At 37.6% G+C, this 26,156-nt stretch overlaps 1 protein-coding gene across 2 annotated transcripts in view; it reads left to right on the top strand.

Annotated features, from left to right (window-relative positions):
* Positions 1-139: 139 nt before the first annotated feature.
* Positions 140-26,156, top strand: part of KLHL28 (kelch like family member 28) — a 40,843-nt gene continuing 14,826 nt past the window's right edge. The window contains exons 1-2 of one of the 2 annotated variants that reach the window (XM_059373129.1): positions 140-318; positions 23,976-24,874. In XM_059373129.1, the coding sequence (XP_059229112.1) occupies positions 23,976-24,874 (899 nt within the window). In that variant the 5' untranslated portion in view covers positions 140-318. Of the gene's footprint in view, positions 397-23,975; positions 24,875-26,156 lie in introns of both variants that reach the window. The other variant, XM_059373130.1, reaches the window with a different exon arrangement.

Below are 26,156 nucleotides of genomic sequence, written 5' to 3'. Positions count from 1 at the left end.
CCCAGCGCAGACCTCTTGACCCGGAAATTGACGTGTCGTGATGAATGCTGGGTTATGTAGTCCACGTCAGGTGTTACGAATAAGCAGCAGGCTCCTGGAAAAGGAAGTGAGAACGTTACGAAAGTAGAGAACGTCTCTAGAGCCGAGAAGGCGAAAAAGGGTGTAGGCACTAGGCGGAAGTGACGTTTCCGCTCGGAGCGGAACATCCCCGCCCCACCCGAAAAGATTGGGGTTTGAAGACAAGTGAGGATCCTGCCCCGATTCCAGTGGTCCTCGACTCCTCCTCCTGTCGTTGCTGGCGTGATTCCTGGGACTCAGGTATTTTCCTTTTGCTGTCCTCCTGCGGCGCAGGCTTCGGCAGAGTTTTGCAGGAGTGACCCTGTTGCTGCCGTAGAGGTAAAGAAATGCACGGGAGCTAGCAGGGAGAGAGGCGACATCTTCTTGTGCAGGGTTTGTTACCGTTGTAAATACGTTGCTTTTTGCACCCTGAGTAAGTGCGATCCTTCCCTCCTGACGTCCGCGTACACTGACTGGAGGTTCGGATCAAGGCCAAGCTCAGAGCTCGGGTACTTTTTTTTTTTTTTTCCCTTTTCCCCCCAAATTCTGGTCTTTGGGGCCCTTATACTCCGCCCTCCCCCCTTCCTTTTCCTACTTCGCTTACCCTCTGGTGGTGGAAGTTTAATGATTTTCTTTCATCTTTCCTTACTTTCATCATTTAAAATTCTCTTTTAAAAACGTAATCAATTTTTCCTGTATCTTACCACGTCTTTTTGAGATGTTCTCAAAGTCTCCTAATGCAGTTCCCACTCTGAGACTTACTCCTTCCTTCCTCCCGTTCTCTTTGCCACCCCAGCATCTCTGCAGAATCCTTGCGCGTCTCTGCAGCCTTTCAGTCTCCTGGAAACAGATTGCAAAGACAGTTTCACTTGCGGTTGAAGTCCTTGGCATCAGGGACCTAAGAGAATTCTGCCGTGTACATTTAGGGCTAATAATAGACGTTTCTTTGTTTTAGGCGAAGTGTGAATTATTGGCGAGCGTTCTCTCCTTGTTATTGAAACTTAAGCGGACACAATTGAAGAGCTCGAGTGTCTGGCGTGAGGCTGAATTCTTTGAAGTGTGGAAGAGCTATTTTTTGAAGGAATAACACAATTAGTTACTTTATAATGACCCACTGAGAAAAGGCTGAGTTATTTTTTGAAGTCTCTCATGCAGTTTAAATGCAAGTGAAGTCAGGATAATTGAGTTACACATGCCAAACCACTTTGTAAATAATGTTGCTGGATAATGCAAGTTTATTTTTCTTTTTTAAAGATTTTATTTATTTATTTGACCGAGACACAGCGAGAGAGGGAATACAAGCAGGGGGAGTGGGTGAGAGAGAAGCAGGCTTCCTGCCGAGCAGAGAGCCCGATGTGGGACTCTATCCTGGGACCCTGGGATCATGACCTGAGTCGAAGGCAGACGCTTCACGACTGAGCCACCCAGTCGCCTGCATAATTCAAGTTTAAACATAATTTCTGTTCGTTGTCTGAAAGCACATTTCGAGTATCATAAATTTCTTTTTTGTCTTTTGGAAATAGAGTAAATGTAAATGAGGCTTGTGTAAACATCGTTATGTTTTGGTTTCAGTTCTAGGTTGTTATTTTGATTTTAATTAGTCATTTGGTGTTTAAATGAATCTGCCTCATTTGGTTTAACTTTATTTCAGTAGACCACATCCCCCCTTTTTTAAATTAAAAAAAAAGAAAAATGTAGGGATAGTGCAAGGGCTGAGGAGTGAAAACCAAGAGAGGATTGTAGCAGTCCTCAGTTAGAAGGAATGTCTGGTTCTCATATTTCCAGTGTAAGAAACTCATATTTATACATTTACTCATATATGCTTAGGCTTCAGTAATCTCACTCAAACTAAACTAAATATGAGAATGATGTACACATTAGAATGTACCTATTAGAATGCCAGTTTATGTTAGAATAGAAGATAACCCTTTCCAGTGATCAGAATTTTCAGGTTGAAAAATCCAGTGCCGTATTGACGAACATGGGAAATGGAGGTGGTGTGGTAATCATGAAATCAAAGAAAAGGAACTTCGGGAGTCTTGAATGATATATCATCAAAGTTATGGTAGAAACTTAAGAATTACTCCTTCTCTCCATAGAGAATACTTTTCAAGGATTGTGGATACTTAAGCCAACCAGTTATTGTGGCCTTTCTCTTAGAACAAAGCAAAATGAGTCTTTATTTTGACCCCTTTTCTCGGGGCTCCGTAAATCACTATGTTATAGATTGCAATTTATTTTATATCTATTACATTTAATGTCTTTGATGAAGACTTGTTAGATTCATTAGCCCCCATGGTGGATATTTAGGAAATGGGACCTTATCAACATCGTGTATCCTACTAATTTTCTTTTAAGATTATTTTGTGGAAGGCAGATCTCATTCATTTAATGTATATTCTACAAAGCAAATTTAAAAAATCTTATTCTTGAATTCCAATGATCCAAATTATAGGAATTGTATATTGACCTTTTATATTTAGCCATAAGTAGAGATAAAATAAAAATTTTTAGATCAAATTCCAGAATAGTGGAATATACTATGTGTTTAATAGTATGCCTTTGAAAGTTGAAAGGCCGTAATTAAGAATACATTGAAAAGGGGCGCTTGTGTGGCTCAGTGGGTTAAAGCCTCTGCCTTCAGCTCAGGTCATGATCCCAGGGTTCTGGGATCAAGCCCCGCATTGGGCTCTCTGCTCAGCATGGAGCCTGCTTCGCCCTCTCTCTCTGCCTGCCTTTCTGCCTATTTACGATCTCTGTCAAATAAATAAATAAAATCTTTAAAAACAAAATACATTGAAAATGGGTAAAACAAGTTTAAAACATCAATACTTTTTTAAAAGTTTAGTTAAATGAATGGATTATAGGAATATTTGTTATACATTAATTTTTTGAGCTGGACTTATAAACACGATTGCCCTAACAATGTCTTTTATTTCTACAGTCAGAGATAAGATATTAATTGGCTGGATGAACCATCATAGTTTTTTCTGTGTTTTTAGTTAAATTTTGCAGACATCCAGGACTATTGGAAATCAGTGTGAATTCTGTAAACTATTACGGCTTTTGTATAGTTTAAGGAGTTACTATGAAGAAATGCTATGCAAAGGAAAGATGCTATTAACAGGTTATGATAAGATTACCGTTTATTGATTATTTACTGTGTGTCATTCAGGGTAGTAAGTACCTAATGAATTTTGACTTATTGAATTTTACAGCAATTTTTGAAATTACATAGGTTTGTGCTGTGGCACATGTTATGGATGTTTCCATGGAAAGTAATTGGTCAGAGAGAGAGCTTTAGAATAGTTTTGGTGGGGAAGAGCTTTAAACTATAGGCTAAAATTTTATTTTTCCATTATTAATCATTCATATATTTTATGATATATTGTTTACATATATTTAATCTTCTTTTTGGGTTTCTGTTCTGAAGTTTTTTTAGTTTCTTACTTGAGCCAAAACTTCAATAAGGTTAAGAAATGATGAGTCTATTTTTATATATGTGAAATTAAACAGGTTTTCTTGATGTATATCAGAGATCCATTTTCTTTTCTTTTTTTTTTTTTTAGGTGTATGTTTCAAAGCCATTGTGCATTTCTGAGTCAAAATTACAACTTTAAACAAAAATCCAATTTTTGTTGTATTTCTGATATTAATCTGTGTAAATTAACAGTATTTCACTTTCATTGCAACCAGTTTTTCAGTGGACAGATTAATTATGTAACTTATAGCTTTTGCTGGATATAAAAAAGGCTTTGAGGACTTTCTTTTGTATTATTTCTGACTTCATGATATAATGATTCATATTATAGTGTGCTTCTAATTTTACTTTTTTTCTCCAGATATAATTAAAGTCAATCTCAGGGAACAGGAAAATTGCCAGCTTGTTCTTAGGCCCACTGATAAAGTAGTATATGCCATCATCAATTGAATTCTGCTGTGAGGAGAGTTGAACTGTGGGAAAGAAATTTAAGAAAAGAACTGATCAGGGGCGCCTGGGTGGCTCAGTGGGTTAAAGCCTCTGCCTTCCCCTCGGGTGGTGATCCCAGAGTTCTGGGATCGAACCCCGCATAGGGATCTCTGCTCAGCAGGGAGCCTGCTTCCCTTCCTCTATCTCTGCCTGCCTCTCTGCCTACCTATGATCTCTGTCTGTCAGATAAATAAATAAAATCTTAAAAAAAAAAAAACTGATCTGAAAAAATACCCTAATTTTATATAAATCATACTTTTACAGCGAAGTATATGTGTGTTTGGCTTTTTTTTTTTTTTAACAATTCTTTCTCATCACCATTTATTTTCTCTCATTGTAGCAGATAATTGCCTCCCAACTGATTTCAGCACCACTGTTTACTTAGGTGTCAATTAAGTAGTTAATAAACTCACAGCTGACCTTCATTAGCATTGTTTCAGCACCCAAAATTATGAAACTGATGTAGACTATGGAAAGTTTGATTTTATGTAATATTCTTTTTATATTGTGTGTATTTATATAACGAGAATGCTGCCATTATATAAATAATAGAAGGGAATGATTATTCCATAGATGCCTCTGTATTTCATTTTAAAACCCTGATGGACTTTTGTATCTGATCTACATAGTATGTGTATATATTTTATATATATGTGTTTGTGTTTGTGTGTGATCTATCTATTTTTAAGTTTCTGTCCTGGACTTTTTTAGATTCTTATTTGAGCTAAAACTTTATTTTATTTATTTATTTATGTAATATTTATTTACTTATTTGACAGAGACACAGAGAGAGAGAGCACAAGCAGGGAGAGTGGAAGAGGGAAAAGCAGGCTTTGCACTGAGCAGAGAGCCTGATGAGGGACTCAATCCCAGGACCCAGGGATCATGACCTGAACTGAAGGCAGTTGCTTAACCAACTGAGCCACCCAGGAGCCCCCTTGAGTTAAAACTTTAATAAGGTTAAGAAATTATGAGTTTATAAGTGAGGCTTTATAAAATAGTCATGGAGAACTTTGGAGAGAGAGTGCCAAGGTTTAAATCTTGCCTGGGCCTGATTTCTCTGTGCCTTGGGTTACTTTATAAGGTAAGAATAACAACAGCAGTGTATATCTCATGGTGTTATTCTGAGGGTGAAAGGAGTTAATACATGTAAAAAGCTGAGAACAGTAATTGGCCCATTTAAAAAAAATTTTTTTTAAAGATTTTTTTATTTATTTAACAGAGAGATACACAGAAAGAGAAGGAACACAAGCAACGGGAGTGGGACAGGGAGAAGCAGGCTTCCTGCCAAACAGGGAGCCCCGTGCAGGGCTTGATCCTAGGACCCCGGGATCATGACCTGAGCTGAAGGCAGACACTTAACGATGAGCCACCCAGGCACCCCAGTAATTGGCCCATTTTGACAAAGGTCTTCCAAGCAAGTCTTTATAAACAATTCTCTCAGGAGTGGCAACAATTATAAATTGGTTCAGTAAATATTTGAAGGGTCTCTCTATACTGTTTAGCATTGCAAATTTTTTTTTTAAAGATTTATTTATTTGACAGATCACAAGTAGACAGAGAGGCAGGCAGATAGAGAGAGAAGCAGGCTCCCTGCTGAGCAGAGAGCCCGAAATAGGACTCGATCCCAGGACCCCGAGATCATGACCTGAGCCGAAGGCAGCGGCTTAACCCACTGAGCCACCCAGGCGCCCCAGCATTGCAATTTTTTGAAGGTAATGTATAGAGAACATTGTTCTAAGATTAAGAAAACATTACAGTTCCAGAAACATCTCTTTCTACTTGTATGATCTTTGTTGATTCATTTAAACTCTGGGGGCACCTGGGTGGCTCAGTGGGTTAAAGCCTCTGCCTTCAGCTCCAGTCATGATCCCAAGGTCCTGGGATTAAGCCACATATTGGGTTCTCTGCTCGGCAGGGAGTCTGCTTCCTCCTCTCTCTCTCTGCCTGCCTCTCTGCTTACTTGTGATCTCTGTCTGTCAAATAATAAATAAAAATCTTTTAAAAATAAATAAATAAATAAACTCTCTGAACTTCACTTTCTTCATCTCTAGGTCTTGTGCCAAGTTTAGTGCCATATACATACATTCTTTTTTTTTTCCTGTGCAAAATTTCAAAAGCATGCAAAAATAACATCATAAACCCTCATGTACCTATCACCCAGCTTTAACAGTTAGCAGCTAGCTCATGATATTATCTACATCCATATTATTTTTAAAAAATATTTTATTTATTTACTTAGTGTACACATGCATGTGTGCTAGGGGCAGTACAGGGAAAGGGAGGGAGGGTGAAAAAGAATTTCAGGCAGACTCCTCACTGAGCATGGAGCTCAGCGTAGGGCTTAATCTCACAACCCTGAGATCCTATCCTGAGCTGAAATCAAGAGTTAGACACTTAACCAACTAAGCCATCCAAGTGCCCCTCATTGCATATTATTTTAAGCAAATTCCTGATATATTATTTTACCTAAAAATATTTTAGTATGTAAAAGATAAAAATTCTTGGGACACCTGGGTGGCTTAGGTGGTTAAGTGTCTGCCTTTGGCTCAGGTCATGATCCTGGGGTCCTGGGATCAAGTCCCACTTCGGGCTCCTTGCTCAGCGGGGAGCCTGCTTCTCCCTCTGCCTGCTGCTCCCTTGCTTGTGCATACACACTCTGACAAGTAAATTAAAAAAAAAAAAAAAATCTTAAAAAATAAAGATAAAGCTCTTAAAAACATAGCTACAGTATCATTTTTCAGCAACAGTGATTAGTTTTTTGTTTTTTTTTTTTAAGATTTTATTTATTTATTTGACAGAAATCACAAGTAGGTGGAGAGGCAGGCAGAGAGAGAGGCGTGGTTTGGGGAGAAGCAGGCTCACTGCTGAGCAGAGAGCTGGATGCGGGGCTCGATCCCAGGACCCTGGGACCATGACCTGAGCCGAAGGCAGAGGCTTTTAACCCACTGAGCCACCCAGGCACCCCAATGGGGATCAGTTAATACAATGAATAATCTAGTTAGTTTCCAAATGTAACTGTTACAGTTACAAGTTGTATTTGTTTGCTATGTCTTTCAAGTTTATCTTGATCTGTATGTTCATTCTTTCTTTTCATTTCTTTCAGTTTATTTATGGAAACATCTGGGTTATTCCATAAACTTTCTCACAGTCAGGAGGTTTTTGCTGATTGCATCCTTCTCTTACAGTTTAACATGCTTTTTCTGTTCTCTGTATTTGTGGTAAATTAATAGTTGGATCTAGACTGTTGACTGCATGTTTGATTTTGGTGTGTGGGGGGGACTGGAGAGTTCAGGAATATCCATAGCTGATATTATGGTCTTCTCTTGAAAGATCCTGATGTCTGGTTGTCTCCTTTTTTGTGATATTAGCAGTCCTTCATAATCAGTACTTTTGACCAATACCTACACTTATTCATTAAGATTGTGAAATGGTGACACTTTATCATTCTTTATTTATTTATTAACTGGAGTACTTTTATGAAAAGAAACTTCCCCTCATGTATTTGGTACCCTAATGGTACAGTTAGTATTAGAAAGACATGATAAATGTTTGATTCTTTCCCTTTATTTACTAGGTTTCAAATAATAAGTTGGTTCATTAGCACCCTTCATTGGTACTGAATTAAGACTTAATTTAAGTTGTCATAATTGTATTATCATTATGGACTCATGGATTTATTTATTTATAGATTTTATTTATTTGTCAGAGACAGAGAGCGAGCACAAGCAAGGGGAACGACAGGCAGACAGAGGAAGATGCAGTCTCCTTGGTGAGCTATAAGCCCAAGGCAGGACTCAGGGATCATGACCTGAGCCGAAAGCAGATGCTTTAAACTGAGCCATCCAAGCATCCTTGGACTCATGGAATTAAGCATATCTGATATGTCTTAATCAGTTGCAGTTATTGACATTCACTCTGTCCCATCTTTGACTAGTGATAGCCTATTCAGTTTGGCTCCTTTTTTTTTTTTTTTTTAAATAACCTTTGTTGTCACTAATAGCTTTCTTGCTGTCTAGTAGTAAAAATTCCAAATTTATCTTGATATTTTCTTTCCAGGCCTTGAGTCAGCCATTTGTACAAGGAGTTCTGATCCCTTGAGGGGGAATGATATTTAGGGACCGCATCTGGGTGGTAGGAGTGCTCCTTGTTACTGGGTTGGTCATAGTTCCTAGCCCTGTTCAATAAACAGAGTAGGAAATACAATTAACTTTTTCCTTAAAATAATGTATATATTTTTTACATTTGTATATTTCATATGTACTTTTTATATTATATACATAAGATATATACTAGTACATATAATTAATGTTGTTTCTGTATATAGATTTAATCCCTCTTATACTTTTTATTCAAAATCAGAGTACAAGGTTTATATTCAGTGTCTTAGTTTTACATCTTTCTCTTTTCTCCCCTACTGAGTATGATAAATCACAGTGACCCTACAGACGATGATATTAGAAATGCCATGTAATCATGCAATGCACACATAACAGTTTGCAGTGCACACATAACAGTTTGAGAATATTCATAAAACTTTCACCAATAATGTGACTCCTGAAAATAGCATAAGGTTTTGTTTTGTTTGGGGGCATATCCCAGTAGTAACTGACCATCAACTTACTGTTTTGAAGTTATTCAGAATGGCATGGTTAGGCCACTAACTAGATAAACATAAGTAGATAGTCAAAGCTTTATAATGTAATCACCTTGATTTGTCTTTTCACTTATGCTTCTGGGTTTTATATCATAGTTTAAGAAATTATTTTTAATCTTGGTTACAGAAGAAATCACCCTGTTGTTTTAATAAAACATGTTGTTTTTTATTTTTTTTACATTTATACCGCTGATCCATTAGGAATTTATCCTGGTGTAGTTTTATGGAAGAGATCTAATTTTATCTATTTTTATAAGGCTACTTAGTTATTCTAATATGTTTATTTAAAACCCCTGTTTTCCTCATTGATTTTGAGGTACTGCCTTTATCATAAGCTAAATTTGTATATGCTAGGTGATACATTTCTCTATTCTGATTCTTCTCGATTGGTATGTTTCTTCAAACCAAACATTCTATTTAATCCACAACAAATTTTACAACTGACAAAATTCAAGTCAAGAATACGTAATTTTCCCAAAGTATATTGCTATTAATTACTTAAATATAGACTTGAACTCACATCTCTCTGGTTCTAAAATTTGTAATTTGCTCACTTTTCTTTTCTGTTTTCCATGATACTTTCTTTTCCTTCTGCTTAAGGTTGTTACTGTGATGAAATTGTCAATGTAAACTGTCAAAGGTGAGGTTTTAAAAATTAGAAGTTATTGCTTCTTTGAGTTACTTTTAGCCATTTAAAGGTAAATAGCTGAACCAAATATAGTCACAGTTGTAATTCATAATTTTGAGGGAGTTGTAGTATGATGTAGGATAATTTTTTAGCAGTTACACTTGTGCTGACAATATCTGAACTGGTTTTCAAACATTAGCATGCATATCAATTGCCTGGAGGGCTTAAAACACATGTTGCTGCCCCTCCCTGTCTATGTAGTTTCTGATTTCTTAGATTTGTGGCTGGGCTCAAGGATTTGCATCCCTTGCAGGTCACAGGTGATACAGATGCTGGTAGTACAAGGATCATATTTTGAGAACCATTGTTTTAAAACTTCTAAAAAAAAGTTGAAGTTTTGTGAATTTCTCTTAAGTCAGATTTCTTCAGAGATAAAAGGGGGCAAATTAAATATTTTAAGAATAATGTTATGACAAATCTCCAATGTAATTCATTTTAAGTTCCCTATGTTTACCTTGACATTTTGCAGATTTTAGTTTGAGTTGTTTCAGTTAAGCATTCAAAGTATTATCTCTTTACTTAAACCTTATTCTCAATGTTTCTTTTTCTTAAAATTTTATTTAAATTCAATTAATTACCATATAATCTGTTATTTGTTTCAGGGATAAAGGTCTGTGATTCATCAGCTATATTTATATAATACCCAGTGCTCACTGCAATACATACCCTCCACAATGTCTATCACCCAGTTTCCCCATCCCTTCACTCCCCCTCCCATCCAGCAACCCTCAGTTTGTTTCCTACGATTAAGAGTCTCTTATGGGGGGCACCTGGGTGGCTCAGTGGGTTAAAGCCTCTGCCTTCAGCTCAGGTCATGATCTCAGGGTCCTGGGATCAAGCCCCGAATCGGGCTCTCTGCTCCACAGGGAGCCTGCTTCCTCCTCTCTCTCTCTCTGCCTGCCTCTCTGTCTACTGGTGTGGTGATCTCTGTCTGTCAAATAAATAAATAAAATCTTTAAAAAAAAAAAAAAAGAGTCTCTTATGGTTTGTCTCCCTTTCTGGTTTAGTCTTGTTTGATTTTTTCCTCTCTTCCCCTATGATCCTCTGCCTTGTTTCTTAAATTCCACATATCAGTGAGATCATATGATAATTATCTTTCTCTGATTGATTTATCTTGCTTAGCATAATTCCCTCTAGTATCATCCATGTCTTGCAAATGGTGAGAGTTCATTTTTTGATGACTGCATAATATTCCGTGTATATATGTGTGTGTGTGTGTGTGTGTGTGTGTGCGCGCGCGTGCGTGCATGCTGTGTATCACATCCTTATCCATTCATCTCCTAGGGAATATCTAGGCTCTTTTCATAATTCAGCTGTTGTGGACATTGCTGCTATAAACATTTGGGTGCACATGTCTCTTTGGATCACTACATTTGTATCTTTAGGGTAAATACCCATTAGTGTGATTGCTGGGTCCTAGGATAGCTCTACTTTCAACTTTGTGAGGAACCTCCATACTGTTTTCGAAAGTGGCTGCACCAGCTTGCATTCCTACCAACTGTAGGAGGATTCCCCTTTCTCTGCATCCTCACCATCTCTGTCATTTCCTGATTTGTTAATTTTAGCCATTCTGACTGGTATTAGGTGGTATCTCATTGTGGTTTGGTTTGTATTTGCCTGATGCTGAGTGATGTTGAATACTTTTTCGTATGTCTCTTGTCCATTTGAATGTCTTTGAAGAAATGTCTGTTCATGTCTTTCTGCCCATTTCTTGATTGGATTATTCTTTGGTGTTGAGTTTGATAAGTTCTTTGTCAAACAAGTTTGATTTTGGGATACTAGCCCTTTATCTGATATTTCATTTGCAAATATCTTCTCCTGTTCTGTCAGCTGCCTTTTGGTTTTGTCAACTGTTTTCTTTGCTGTGCAAAAGCTTTTCATCTTAATGAAGTCCTAATGGTTCATTTTTGCCTTTGTTTCCCTTACATTCTTCTTTTAGCAAGAAGTTCCAGTGGCTGAGGTCAAAGTGGTTGCTGCCTTCTCGTCAAGAATTTTGATGGTTTCCTATCTCACATTGAGGTCTTTCATCCATTTTGAGTCTATTTTTATGTCTAGTTTAAGAAAATGGTCCAGTTTCAGCATGTAATTTTCTACTTTTCCCAACACCATTTGTTGAAGAGACTGTCTTTTTTCCATTAGATATTCTTTCTTGCTTTGTCGAAGATTAGTTGACCATAGAGTTGAGGGTCCACTTCTGGGTTCTCTGTTCTGTTCTCTTGATCAGTGGGTCTGTTAATGTGCCAGTACCATACTGTCTTAATGATTATAGCTTTGTAATGGAGCTTGGAGTTCAGAATTGTGATGCCACCACTTTTGGTTTTCTTTTTCAACATTACTTAGGCTATTCAGGGTCTTTTCTGGTTCCATACAAATTTTAAGATTTTGTTCCATTTCTGTGAAAGAAGTTGATGGTATTTTGATAGGGACTGCATTGAATGCATAGATTGCTCTAGATAGCATAGACATTTAAACAATATTTGTTCTTCCAATCCTTGAGCATGAATGTTTTTCCATTTCATTGTCTCCTCCTCTATCTCTTTTATGAGGACTCTAGTTTTCTGAATACAGTTCCATTGCCTCTTTGGCTAGGTTTATTCCTACATATCTTACAGTTTTGGGTGCAGTTTTAAATGGGATTGACTCCTTAATTTCTCTTTCTTCTATCTTTTTGTTGGTGTAGTTGGTGTATGGAAATGCAGTTGATTTTTGTGCATTGATTTTGTATCCTGCCACTTTGCTTAATTCCTGTATGAGTTCTAACAATTTTGCGGTGGAGTCTTTTGAGTTTTCCATATAAAGTATCATGTCATCTGGAAAGAGTGAGAGTTTGACTTTTTCCTTGCCTATTTGGATGCCTTTTATTTATTTTTTTGTTGTTGTCTAATTGCTGAGGCTAGGACTTCAAGTACTGTGTTGAACAGTGGTGAGAGTAGACATGCCTGCCATGGTCCTGACCTTAGGGGAAAAGCTCTCAGTTTTTCCCTATTGAGAATGATACTGGGTTTTTCATAGATGACTTTTATGATATTGAGATACTCTATCCCTACACTATAAGGAGTTTTAATCAAGAAGCGATGCTGTACCTTGTCAAATGCTTTTTCTGAGTCTATTGAGAAGATGATATGATTCTTGTCCTTTCTTTTATTTATGTAGTGTATTGCACTGATTGATTTATAGATGTTGAACCAACCTTGGAGCCCAGTAATAAATCCTGCTTGGTCGTAGTGAATAATCCTTTGAATGTACTGCTAGATCCTATTGGCTGGTATTTTGGTGAGAATGTTTGCATCCATGTTCATTAGGGATATTGGTCTGTGAGTCTCCTTTTTGGTGGGGTCTTTGTCTGATTTGGGGATCAAGGTAATGCCTCATAGAATTTGGGAGTTTTCTCTCTATCTTGATTTTTTGAAATACCTTCAAAAGAATAGGTATTAATTCTTTTTTTTTTTTAATTTTATTTATTTATCAGAGAGAGAGAGGGGGAGAGAGCAAGCACAGGCAGACAGAATGGCAGGCAGAGGCAGAGGGAGAAGCAGGCTCCCTGCTGAGCAAGGAGCCCGATGTGGGACTCGATCCCAGGATGCTGGGATCATGACCTGAGCCGAAGGCAGCTGCTTAACCAACTGAGCCACCCAGGCGTCCCAGGTATTAATTCTTTAAATGTTTGGTAGAATTCCCTTGGGAAGCCATCTGGCCCTCGGATCCTATTGTTGGGAGGGTTTTTGTTTTTTGGGTTTTTTTAAAGATTATTTATTTATTTATTTATTTGACGGTGGGGGTGGGAGAGAACAGAAGCAGGGGGTGAGTGGAAGAGGGAGAAGCAGGCTTCCTACTGAGCAGGGAGCCTGATGTGGGGCTCAATCCCAGGACCCTGGGATCATGACCTGAGCCAAAGGCAGACGCTTAACAACTGAGCCACCCAGGCACCCCTGTTGGGAGATTTTTGATTACTGCTTCGATTTCCTTGCTGGTTATGATCTGTTTAGGTTTTCTGTTTCTTCCTGGTTCACTTTTGGTGGTTTATATGTCTCTAGGAATGCATCCATTTCCTCCAGACTGCCTAATTTGTTGGCATATAGTTGCTCATAATATGTTCTTATAATTGTTTATATTTCTTTGGTGTTGGTTTTGATTTCTCCTCTTTCATTCATGATTTTATTTATTTGGGTCCTTCCTCTTTTCTTTTTGATAAGTCTGCCCAAGGGTTTATCAGTCTTACTAATTTTTTCGAAGAACCAGCTCCCAGTTATGCTGATCTGTTTTATTGTTCTTTGGTTTCTATTTCATTGACAACTGCTCTAATCTTTATTATTTCTCTTCTCCTGTTGTGTTTTCTATGCTTCTATGTTGTTCTTTCTCTAGTTCCTTTAGGCATAGGATTAGGTTGTATATTTGAGACCTTTCTTATTTCTTGAGAAAGGTTTGTAGTGCTATATGCTCTCCTTTTAGGACCACTTTTGCTGCATCTCAAGGATTTTGAACAATTGTGTTTTCATTTTCATTTGTTTCCGTGAATTTTTTTTTTAAATATTTTTTTTAAAGATTTTTATTTATTTATCAGAGAGAGAGAGTGAGCACAGGCAGACAGAATGGCAGGCAGAGGCAGAGGGACAAGCAGGCTCCCTGCCGAGCAAGGAGCCCGATGTGGGACTAGATCCCAGGACGCTGGGATCATGACCCGAGCCGAAGGCAGCTGCTTAACCAACTGAGCCACCCAGGCGTCCCTGTTTCCGTGAATTTTTAAAATTCTTCTTCAACTTCCTAGTTGACCCATTCATTTTTTAATAGGATGCTTTTTATCCTCCATGTATTTGAGTTCTTTCCAATTTTGTTCTTGTGATTGAGTTCTACCTTCAAAGCACTATGGTCTGAAAACATGCAGGAAATGATCCCAGTCTTTTAGTACTGGTTGAGACCTGATTTGTGACCCAGGATGTGATCTATTCTGGGGAATGTTCCATGTGCACTCAAGAAGAATATGTATTCTCTTGCTTTGGGATAGAAGGTTCTGAATAGATCTGTGAAGCCTATCTGGTCCAGTGTATCATTTAAAGCCCTTACATTCCTAGGGGCACCTGGGTGCCTCAGTGGGTTAAGCCTCTGCCTTCGGCTCGGGTCCTGATCTCAGGATCCTGGGATTGAGCCCCACATTGGGCTCTCTGTTCAGCAGGGAGTCTGCTTGCCCCTCTCTCTCTGCCTGACTTTCTGCCTATTTGTGATCTCTCCCTCTGTCAGGTAAATAAATAAAATCTTTAAAAAAAAAAAAAAGAAATAAAGCCCTTATATCCTAGTTGATCTTATGCTTAGATGATCTGTCCATTGCCAGGAGGGGAGTGTTAAAGTCCCCTACTAATATTGTGTTATTGTCAATGTGTTTCTTTGATTTTGTTATTAATTGGATTATATAATTGGCTGCTCCCAAGTTAGGGGTATAAATATTTATAATTGTTAGCTCTTCTTGTTGGATAGACACTTTAATTATGATATCGTGTCCTTCCTCATCTCATATTACAGTGTTTGGTTTAAAATCTACTTTGACTGATATAAGGCTTGCCACCACAGCTTGCTTTTGAGGTCCGTTAGCATGATAAATGGCTTTCCACCCCCTCAGTTTAAATCTGGAGGTGTCTTTGGGTCAGAAATTATTCTCTTGCAGACAGCGTATCGATGGGACTTGTTATTTTATCCAGTCTGATGCCCTGTGTCTTTTGATAGGGGTGTTGATAGAACCAATTACATTCAGAGTTAACTATTGAGACATGAATTTAGTGCCATTGTATTGCCTGTGAAGTGGCTGTTAACTTTGTATCATCTCTGTTTCTTTCTGGTCTTTGTTATTTTGGGGCTTTCTCTTTACTTAGAGGACCCCTTTTAGTGTTTCTTATAGGGCTGGTTTAGTGATCATAAATTCTTTTAGTTTCTGTTTATACTGGAAGTTTTTTGTCACTCCTTTTTGAATGACATCCTACCTGGATAAAGTATTCTTGGCTGCATATTTTTCTCATTTAGCACCCTGAATGTAATATGCCAGTCCTTTCTGGCCTGCCACAGCTCCATGAATAGGTCTGCTGCCAATCTAATGTTTCTGCCCTTATAGGTTACCAATCTCTTGTCCCTAGCTGCTTTTTGGATTTTTTTCTTTGTCTTTGAGATTAGTAAGTTTCACTATTACATGTTGGGGTGTCTTGATGCCTGTTTCCTTCCCCAGATTAGGGAATTTCTACTTTCTGCCCTTTTCTCTCTTTTCCTCCTCTTCTGGGATCCCAGTTATTCTAATATTGTTCCATTTTATGGTTTCACTTGTCTCTCAGATTTTCCTTTTGTGATCTGGTTCTTTTTCTCTCTCTTTTTCTCGGGTTCTTTATTCTCCATTGTTTGGTCTTCTGTATCACTGATTCTTTCTTCTGCTCATTTATCCTAGTAGTTAGAGCCTCCATTTTTTATTGCATCTCATTAAAAGTCTTTTTGATTTCGTCTTGGTTAAATTTTAGTTCTTTTATTTCTTCAGAAAGGGATTCTCTAGTGTCTTCTAAGCTTTTTTCAAGCCCCGCCAGTATCTTTTTTTTTTTTTAAGTTTTTATTAATATATTTGTCAGAGAGAGAGAGAATACAAGCAGCAGGGGGAGTGGCAGGCAGAGGAAGAAGTAGGCTTCTTGCTGAGCAAGGAGCCCAATGTGGGACTTGATCCCAGGACTCTGGGTTCATGACCTGAGTGGAAAGCATACTCTTAACCGACTGAGCCACCCAGGCATCACAGGCCCAGCTAGTATCTTTATAATCATTATTCTGAACTCTAGTTCCAACATCTTTCTATATTTATAAGGTCCCTGGCAGTCAGTACTGCGTCTTGTTCTCTTTTTTGAAGTGAGTTTTTCTGTCTTGTCATTCACTGCAGGGAAGAATAGATGAATGAGAGAACAAAATACTAAATGGCAACAATGACCCCAGAGAAATATAAACTAAACAAATCAGAAGAGACCTGATATGGGTGGCAGGGTGGTGGGGGAGGGAAGAAAAGGAAAAAAAAATACTATAATCAGACAGATGTACAGAATAGAGCAATACACTGGCTTCAGTGTGTATTTTGGTATGTTTTATAGAAAACTAGGTCCCAAAATTGTAAAGGTAGAAAAACTTATGTATGTATAAAAATAAAATTAAATACAATGAAAGAGTAGAATGTAACTGTAAAATTGGTAATTAAAAGACAAGAAAAAAACAAAAGAAGAAAAAAACAAGAAAAACAAAAAAGGAAAGGATCTAAACAGACAGGTGAATAGAACAGAGCCATCTGCTATGTCCTGAGTATATTTAGTCAGTTTTAGAGGAAACTGAATCTCAAAATTGTAAAGAAAGAAAAACTTCTATATACAAAAATAAAATTAAATACATTGAAAGGATAGAATGTAACTGTCAAAATGAAAATTTTAAAAAAATTTTAAAAAGGAGTTGATAAAATAAAAAATTGGTTGAAAAGGGAAAGAAGAAATTTTAAAAAATAAAGAAAATTTTAAAAATTAAAGTAGAAAGACTAAAGAATCCTGAAAATAAAAGCCTTGAGTTCTTTGTGCTGTATTCCCCTAGTGTTACAGTTTTGCAGTTCTCATTGATAGTTAAACTTGGTGTTGGCCAGATGTTCTTGCTGATCTTTTGGGGGAATGGCCTGTTGCTTTGATTCTCAAATATATTTGCCTGAGGCGGAATTGCACTGCCCTTGCCAGGGGGCCAGGCTAAGGAATTTCCTCTGGTTTGCTGTATGTGGCTTTTGTTTGCTGTATGAAGGCTTTCCACACAGCTTTAGAGGATGAGCATGAAAATGGCTGCCTCCCAGTCTCCAGCTGGGGAGGTAAAAGCTCGGGCCCCTCTGAGTCCTTAGAGAAAAGTAGTCAGTCACTTCTGTCTTCCTGGTCTCCAGCAGCACTCTGTGCTCACCCAGCCCATGACCAAATGTTTTTATCTCAGGCACATGACCCTGTTTGGAGTCTCCAAACCGTGTAGGCTCTTGTGGCATGCTCCTACAGCACTCCTCCCCAGGGGAAGAAGGGAGTGTCTCCCTGGTTCTGCTGCTTGTTGGGCCCCTACTAGAGAGCAATCCCCTCTGTGCTGAAGATCACAGTCCATGGCAACCCCAAGGTGAGAGTCCACTTCTGGTCTCACTGATTGTAGCGGGCTTCCCCCTCTGATGCCTGGGCACCTGCCACAGTCAGGCACCCCTGCTTCCTGTGACCCCAAGGATCCTGCGACCACACTGACCTAGCTAGGATTTCATCCCTGCTTAGCAGCCTGAGCCACCTCCCTCACCAAAACAGACTTCTAAACATTTTGTTTTTGTGCTCTGATGGAGGCTCCCTCCCCTTGCAGTCTTTCTTCCCATATATCACCTCAGATTCACTTCTCAGCACCTTCTACCTTGTAGAAAATGGTCACTTTTCCATTTGTAGAGTTACACCTATTCTTTTCTTCAATCTCCGGTTGAGTTTGCAGATACTCAGAATGATTTGATAGCTGTTTAGCTGAATTCCTGGGACCAGACAAAATTCAGGTCTCCTATTCCTCTGCATTTTGGACTCCTTCCCTATTCTCAATATTTCTTTTTTTCTTTCTTTCTTTTATTTTTTTTTTTTGAAGATTTTATTTATTTATTTGACAGACAGAGATCACAGATAGGCAGAGAGGCAGGCGGGGGGGGATGGAGCACTCTTCGCTCCCCACTGAGCGGAGAGCCTGATGCAGGGCTCGATCCCAGGACCTTGAGATCATGACCTGAGCTGAAGGCAGAGGCTTAACCCACTGAGCCACCCAGGTGCCCCTCTCAATATTTCTTAAAGGGAGTGAACAGTGTGCCATTTGTATTCTGTCCAGTGATGTAAAGAAGTATGTATGGATATTCTTTTACAAATTCATCTTTACTAGTACCCTTTCTTCGAGTGGTTTTTAAAACTTCGATTATTTTTTTTATTATTTTGGGGGGATACTAAGAAAGGATAAAGAAGAAATACTATAGAGGGTATAAGTGTAGGAAGGCAGCTTCACTATGACCTTCATTATAACCTTGTATAGGGCCACCTAGGCAAATCTTGGATCCTGGGACCACAGCTCATCTGAGTGTTGAAGCACCTTGTCATTCTCCTGAAACACAGGGGTGGGGAAGCCTTTAAGGAGTGGCTACAGACCATCTCCCACTTGACCCCTTATAACCCCCAAGATTCTGACATGGGACAGAATCTCAATTCCCTGATTATGATGAGGTGTGGGGCTTTCATGCCCCACCCTCACCCCAAAGAGTAGAGCTGCAGAATATAAAACTGCTTAGCTGCAATATAGTTTGGGTTCTTTACAGCTTGTGTTGCCTTCATCTAGCCCTTTTTGTTTTGGTGTTGTCCTTTTTGGTGTGTGGGACAAGCATTCAGGAAACTTAGTCTTTGGTTTACTCTTTTTTTCTTTGTCTATAACTAGGTAAACTATCAAAATTTAAAGGTGGCTTGTCATATCTTTTCTGGTCAAACTAGCCAGACTTTGATTATGTTAGTTCACTTGTAAGTAAGCGTCATTTCTTTTTTAGTAACCATGAAAGGAAGTCACATGTGGTAGCTGGCAAAAAACCAAGCCTTTTTGAGAATGATGATATAATAGTAAACAGCCTCTAACAGCTATTGAGTTATGTGTACTGTTTTGGCTGTGTTTTACCGATGAGAAAACTGAGACTTTTTTTTTAAGATTTTATTTATTTATTTGACAGAGAGAGAAATCACAAGTAGGCAGAGAGGCAGGCAGAGAAAAGGGGAAGCAGGCTCCCTGTTGAGCAGAGAGCCCGATGTGGCACTCAATCCCAGGACCCTGAGATCATGACCTGAGCCAAAGATGGAGGCTTAACCCACTGAGCCACCCAGGTGCTCCATGAGAAAACCAAGACTTTAAGATCAAGTACTGTATAAATAGTAAAGACAATGTTGTAACCCTAGGAACCTGATTCCTAAGCCCAGTCTCTTAAAATCATACTGTCCTGCATATATGGATAATTGAGATATACATATACACATATACACACACATAGGTGTGTATGTTTTGTGTGCACATTTATGTGTGTGTATTTTTACAAATCAGTATTGTATTGTGCCTTTATATCTCATATGTTAATGGTAATTTATCAGTCTTGAAGACACAAAACTTAGTTTAATATAAGGTTCTGTCACTATATGATTCATATTTATGTAAAAACAAATCAATAACTAACTTGATTTAAAAATCAACGATTCTGCAGTAGTTTGTGGGGCTTAGGATGTCAGTGGTACAGGATGGATTTTTTTTTTTTAAGATTTTATTTATTTATTTGACAGACAGAGATCACAAGTAGGCAGGGAGGCAGGCAGAGAGAAAGGGGGAAGCAGGCTCCATGCTGAGCAGAGAGCCTGATGCAGGGCTCAATCCCATGACCCTGAGACATGACCCATGCCGAAGGCAGAGGCTTTAACCCACTGAGCCACCCAGGCGCCCCCAGGGTGGATTTCTTACCTGGTAGTGAGAGATGGTACAACACAGAAAGCAGAATACCTCTTAAGTAGACACTTTAGAAATTCACTAGTAATACAATAACTTATTGATAAATGCTATTCTAAGCACTTTATTTGTATAAACCTATTTAATCCTCAAAGCAGCCCTACATTATTATATTATTATTATTGAATAACTTTTAGGTTTTTCACATAATAACCCTCTCAGATTTCCTTCTCTTCATATTCAGCATCCTCAGTTCCATTACCCATAAGACATGATTTGAATTTCCCCTCTTCATCATGTTATACTTTGTTCTGCTCCCTTTTAAGAATCTGTACTCCAGATGTGGTATGACATTTGCAAAACAGAGTGAGAATATCTCCACTAGTTCTGCATATTATAGTTTTATTATTGCAACTTAAAACCTACCTAAGCTTAGTATACTAAAATAATAGTGCAATTAAAATCTCTGAGACCTTTAAACACATCCTACAGTTGAGTCTTTTCTCTCTTAAGCTATTCTTATGTAGTTGTTTTGAAATCCACTTTGGAATCTTAATATTTATCCCTCTTAAATTTCTTCTTGTTAAATATCAGGTCTTTTGGATGCTTCATTTGTTAACCAATGATTTTGCTGTCTTTGGAAGCTACATGTCATCTGTAGAGGTGAAGGGCATGCCCAAGTATCTTCAGTTTGGCCTTATAGCTTACTCCAGAAGCCTTCCTTCAGGTAGACTTCATTCCGTTAAGTAGTATGCACTAGTGTTGCTGATTTAGCTAACTGAACTACCTTATATTTTTTAGTTTTACTGTCAAGAAAATCATGAAAGTCATTGTAAAATTCTTTACAGACATCAGGTGTATTTTCTTGATCTCCAAGTCTTCTAAATACATCAAATAAAGAAACAAGATTAGTCTGTAACACATGTCTTATTATTAGCTCCATCTGTCCTAGTCCTAGAGGTCACTATATCCTCTTCTAGGTATTCACATATCAAACAGTTACTTTAAAATGTTATCTGAAATTAACATTAACCTTACCAAAATGTTTGTCGAATTTACGATCTTATTTTTGAAAACAGTCTCCAGGCTTGCGGTCCTGGCAGTGATTCAGGGATTTCATTTACAGATTCTTTTATGTATCTTGGAACATTATTATTTAGTCTAGGAGAGATGTGAGCTTATAAAGTAGCTTAGGTGTCTTTTTAAACTTATTCTTTAAAGACTATCTTTTAAAAGCAGTTTTAGATTCACAGCAGAATTGAGAGGAATGTACAGAAATTTCCCATATATATCCTGCCCCAGCATATGCATACTATCCCCCATTAACAACATCCCCACCAAAGTGGACATTTGTTACGTACCTACATTGACACATCATTATCACCCAAAGTCCATAATTTACTTTAGGGTTCACTCTTGGTGTTGTACGTTCATGGATTTGGACAAATGTACAATGGCACATATCTACCATTGTAGTATCACACGGAGTAATTTCACTGCCCTAAAAAATCCTTCGTGCTTCACCTATTCATCCCTCCCTTCTTTCTAACCTCTAGCAGTCATTGATCTTTTTATCATCTCCATAGTTTTGACCTTTCCAGAGTGTCATATAATTGGAATTATGCAGTATCGGGCCTTTTCAGGCTTCTTTAACTTGGCAATATGCATTTAGATTTTCTCTGTGTTTTTTCATGGCTTGATAGGAAGCATTTCTTTGGGCACTGAATAATACCCCATTTTTTGGTGTACCACAGTTTATCCATTCACAAACTGAAGGACATCCTGGTTGTTTCCAAGTGTTAGCACTTATGAATAAAGCTGCCGTTAGCATACATGCACAGTTTTCATGTGGACATAAGTTTTCAGTTCATTTGAGTAAAAAACAAAGAGGGCAGTGGCTGGATTGTATGGTAAAAGTATGTTTAGTTTTGTAAGAAGCCATTGAAGTGTCTTCTAAAGTAGCTGTACCATTTTGCATTCCTACAAGCCATAATGATAGTTCCTATTGCCCCATATTCTCTTCAGGAATTCATATCCACAGTGTTATGGATTTTGACCATTCTAATAGGTGTGAAGTAGAATCTCATTCTTGTTTTAATATGCATTTCTCTCTAACATCTTTTCTTTTGCTTCTTGTCATCCATTTCTCTTCTCTGGTTAGATGTTTTTTAATCAGGCTTGAATATACAAAACTTAGTTTAATATAAGTGTCTGTCACTATATGATTGCTATTTAATCAGGTTGTTCTTTTTTTTAAAGATTTTTTTATTTAACAGAGAGAGACAGCTAGAGAGGAAACAAAAGCAATGGGAGTGGAGAGAGAGAAGCAGGCATCCTGTAGAGCAAGGAGCCCGACATGGGGCTCAATCCCAGGACCCTGGGTTCATGACCTGAGCTGAAGGCAGATGCTTAATGACTGAGCCACCCAGGTGCCCCAGGTTGTTCATTTTTACATTGTTGAATTTAGATTAATTTTTTCTGAGTAACATTTCTTTTTCTAAAAATTCTTTATTTAAATTTGATATAGGTAAACATATACTATATTATTCATTTCAGAAGTAGAATTTAGTGATTCATCAGTTGCATATAATACCCAGTGCTCATTACATCAAGTGCCCTCCTTAAGACCCATCACGCAATTACCCCTTCCCTTCATCCAGCTCCCCTTCAACAACCCTCATTTTGTTTCCTAGAGTTCACCGTCTCTTATGGTTTACCCCTCTATTTTCATATTATTTTTCCTTCCCTTCCCCTATGTTCATCTGTTTCTTATGTTCATTCTTATGTTTCTATGTTCATTTTGTTTCTTAAATTCTGCATACAAATGAAACCTCTGACTTATTTATTTTGCTTAGCATAATACCCTCTAGTTCCATCCATATCATTTCAAAGGGCAAAATTTCATTCTTTTTGATGGCTGAGTACTGTTCCATTATATATATATACCACATCTTCTGTATCCATTGAATAAGAGTTCTTTCTCAGATGTGTCTTTTGAAAATATTTTCTCCCAAGGCATGTTTTGTCCTATTGTTCTCTTGACATTATCTTTCTTAGAGCAGAAGTTTTTTGTTTTTTGTTATTTTTTTTTAAGATTTTATTTATTTATTTCACAGAAAGAGATCATTAAGCAGGCAGAGAGGCAGCAGAGAGAGAGGAGGAAGCAGGCTCCCTGCTGAGCAGAGCTGGATCCCAGGACCCTGAGATCATGACCTGAGCCCAAGGCAGCAGCTTAACCCACTGAGCCACCCAGGAACCCCAGAAGTTTTTTGTTTTAATGACATCTTTTTTGGGGGAGCCATTATTCAGCCTACCACAATTCCTGTTCCTTCCTTTTCTTCTTTTTCTCTCTCATCTCTTTTCTCCTATTTTTTATTCTTTTTCATCTTCAGATGTACGAAGTGACAAAAAGATTGGTTGGCTATAATCTGAAGTTATGTTGAAGAGTTGAGTAGATAATGTCTAGATGAGTAAGTGAGCCTAACTGCCCTCATTATAGAGCATCAGATTGTGTTCACATGAATTTTTTGTTTGTCGTTGAATTTGTTGATAGTAATACTTTTGTTAAATTCAGCACCCTTTATTAAAGTAATTACTATGTCTTTGGGTAAAGTGTGTGAGTTAATATGAAATTTCTTTCCAAGTAAAGCATCTTTTGGCAGGCATTGATGTTATTATTGAGAAAATAGCCAAAGAATTTTTAGCATTCTTTCAAAACTTATTTTCCTTTAGGCAAAATTTTTTCACATTTCCATTTTGTTTCAGTGGTAACTCAGACTTGAATTTAATGAAGGGAAACAGAAGATCTGGTAGAGTTCCAATCCAAAAGTCCATTGTCAGGAGACATTTGTGGTTTGGGGCATATCACTTTTGTGGCCATTGGGCCTTTGGGCCTTTGTTTCCTAGTATCTATAATATAGGAATTGAATTATATGATTGTTAATTATGTGATTGCTAAAAGTCTCGGTCTAGTATTTAGTGTGAAGTATTTAAAAAGCAACAAACAGGCCAATAAACAACAAATTTCATTTATTTTGTACTATTTGAAAAGGGAGTCATATGGGCAAGATTATTTTGAAGTAACTATGCTTTTTCTTTTTCTGCAGATGGACCACACATCCCCGACCTACATGCTTGCTAACTTAACCCATTTGCATTCTGAACAACTTCTTCAGGGCTTGAATCTTCTTCGTCAACATCACGAGCTCTGTGACATCATTCTTCGTGTTGGTGATGTTAAAATCCATGCTCACAAAGTGGTACTTGCCAGTATCAGTCCATATTTCAAAGCTATGTTCACTGGAAACCTTTCTGAAAAAGAGAACAGTGAGGTTGAGTTTCAGTGCATTGATGAAACTGCTCTCCAGGCCATTGTGGAGTATGCCTACACAGGAACTGTTTTTATTTCACAGGACACAGTTGAATCTCTCCTTCCAGCAGCAAACCTACTCCAGATAAAACTTGTCCTGAAGGAATGTTGTGCATTTCTTGAAAGCCAGCTTGATCCTGGTAATTGTATCGGAATTTCTCGTTTTGCAGAGACATACGGTTGTCATGACCTTTATTTGGCAGCTACTAAATACATATGCCAGAATTTTGAAGCTGTTTGCCAGACTGAAGAGTTTTTTGAACTTACACATGCTGATTTGGATGAAATTGTTTCCAATGACTGTTTGAATGTAGCTACCGAAGAGACTGTTTTTTATGCACTTGAGTCTTGGATCAAGTACGATGTACAAGAACGTCAGAAATACTTAGCACAGCTACTTAATAGTGTGAGATTACCATTGCTGAGTGTTAAGTTTCTCACTAGACTATATGAAGCAAATCATCTTATTCGTGATGATCGCACTTGTAAACATCTTTTGAATGAAGCCCTAAAGTACCACTTTATGCCTGAACATAGACTCTCTCATCAGACTGTCCTGATGACACGACCTCGCTGTGCTCCCAAAGTACTTTGTGCCGTAGGAGGAAAATCTGGACTATTTGCCTGTTTGGATAGGTAAATAGAAGGCTTTCTTAAAGGAGTGGTGCTAAAAGATTTTATACTTTTTAAGTGTGCTAATTTTCTCTATTTCTTAAATAATTTGATTTTACTATTTACTTTCTTTATTTACTTTTTCATTTGTTTCTTTCTTTTATTCTTCCTAAAACGCTTACCTGGTTGTTTTAATCACATTGTCATCCATTCCTTTCAATACTCTCAGTTATTAATAACCTTCCCCCAGCTTCCCCATGCACAAACTATGAATTTTTTTACTTCTCTACCATTTCATGTCTTTTTTTCTTTTAATTTGTGAAACTGTTTACATTATTATTTGACCAGCTCAGTAGAGATTTATTATTGCTAACTATAAACAGAAGATACCAAAAAGGAGAGCTTGGAATCTTTGATGAGGGCAGACGGGGGACAGGAGTGGGTTTGAATGAATACCATCAAGTAGAAGAATCACCAAAGAAATAAGAAAAAGTAGGATACTAATACAAATCATGGACATACATATTTATTTTCTTCAGTATAAACATTTTTTAATGACAATAGTGAAGAGTTCTCTCTTTTCTAATAATCTGCAGTAGGAGTTATCAGACTTTTTCTGTATAGAGCCAAATAGTAAATATTTTAGACTTTGTGGCCATATGGTTCTCTTATGATTACTCAGCTCTGCCATTGTAGTGTGACAGCAGCCATAGACAATATGTAAAAAAATGAAATGACTGGGTTCCAACAAAACTTTATTTACAAAAGTCCTTAGTGGACTGAATTTGGTCCTTAGCCATAGTTTGCCAATCCCTGATTTGCAGCATTACACAAGTAACTTTTATATGTTGAAAAGATAGCTGGATGTTACCTTTGCTTTACCCTTGAATGGGAATGCTTCATGAAAACTTCCATGTTTGATAAGTTTATTTAATACTGTGACTTCTTTCTGGCAATTTTCAAAAATTTAGTAGATTGCTTTACCCCCTCCAGTGGTAGGAAGGTATTGATATTCTAGCAGTGTCAACTGATGTATCTTTATCTTTTAGAAAGTCTCAGTTACATTTTAATTGTCTAAATTAAACGAATTACATAGTCTAAACCTAGTATCATTGAGACCAGTCTATAGGTAGAATATTAGTTATGGTAACTACAAAAGTTGATTATTAATTCTTATTTTTAAGGGCACTAATTATTGGCATAAAGTAAAGCATATTAGTAAAATGTCATGAGAAAAATTCCAAATGTGAATTTACATGGTAAAAATTCTTGACCAGTTGCCTCTTGGTCTCAAGTATTAAAAATA

The sequence above is a fragment of the Mustela nigripes genome, chromosome 13, assembly GCF_022355385.1.
Source record: "Mustela nigripes isolate SB6536 chromosome 13, MUSNIG.SB6536, whole genome shotgun sequence".
Taxonomy (NCBI): domain Eukaryota; kingdom Metazoa; phylum Chordata; class Mammalia; order Carnivora; family Mustelidae; genus Mustela; species Mustela nigripes.
The sequence above is the reverse complement of the archived record's forward strand: the minus strand, read 5'-3'. Positions and strand labels throughout refer to the sequence as shown.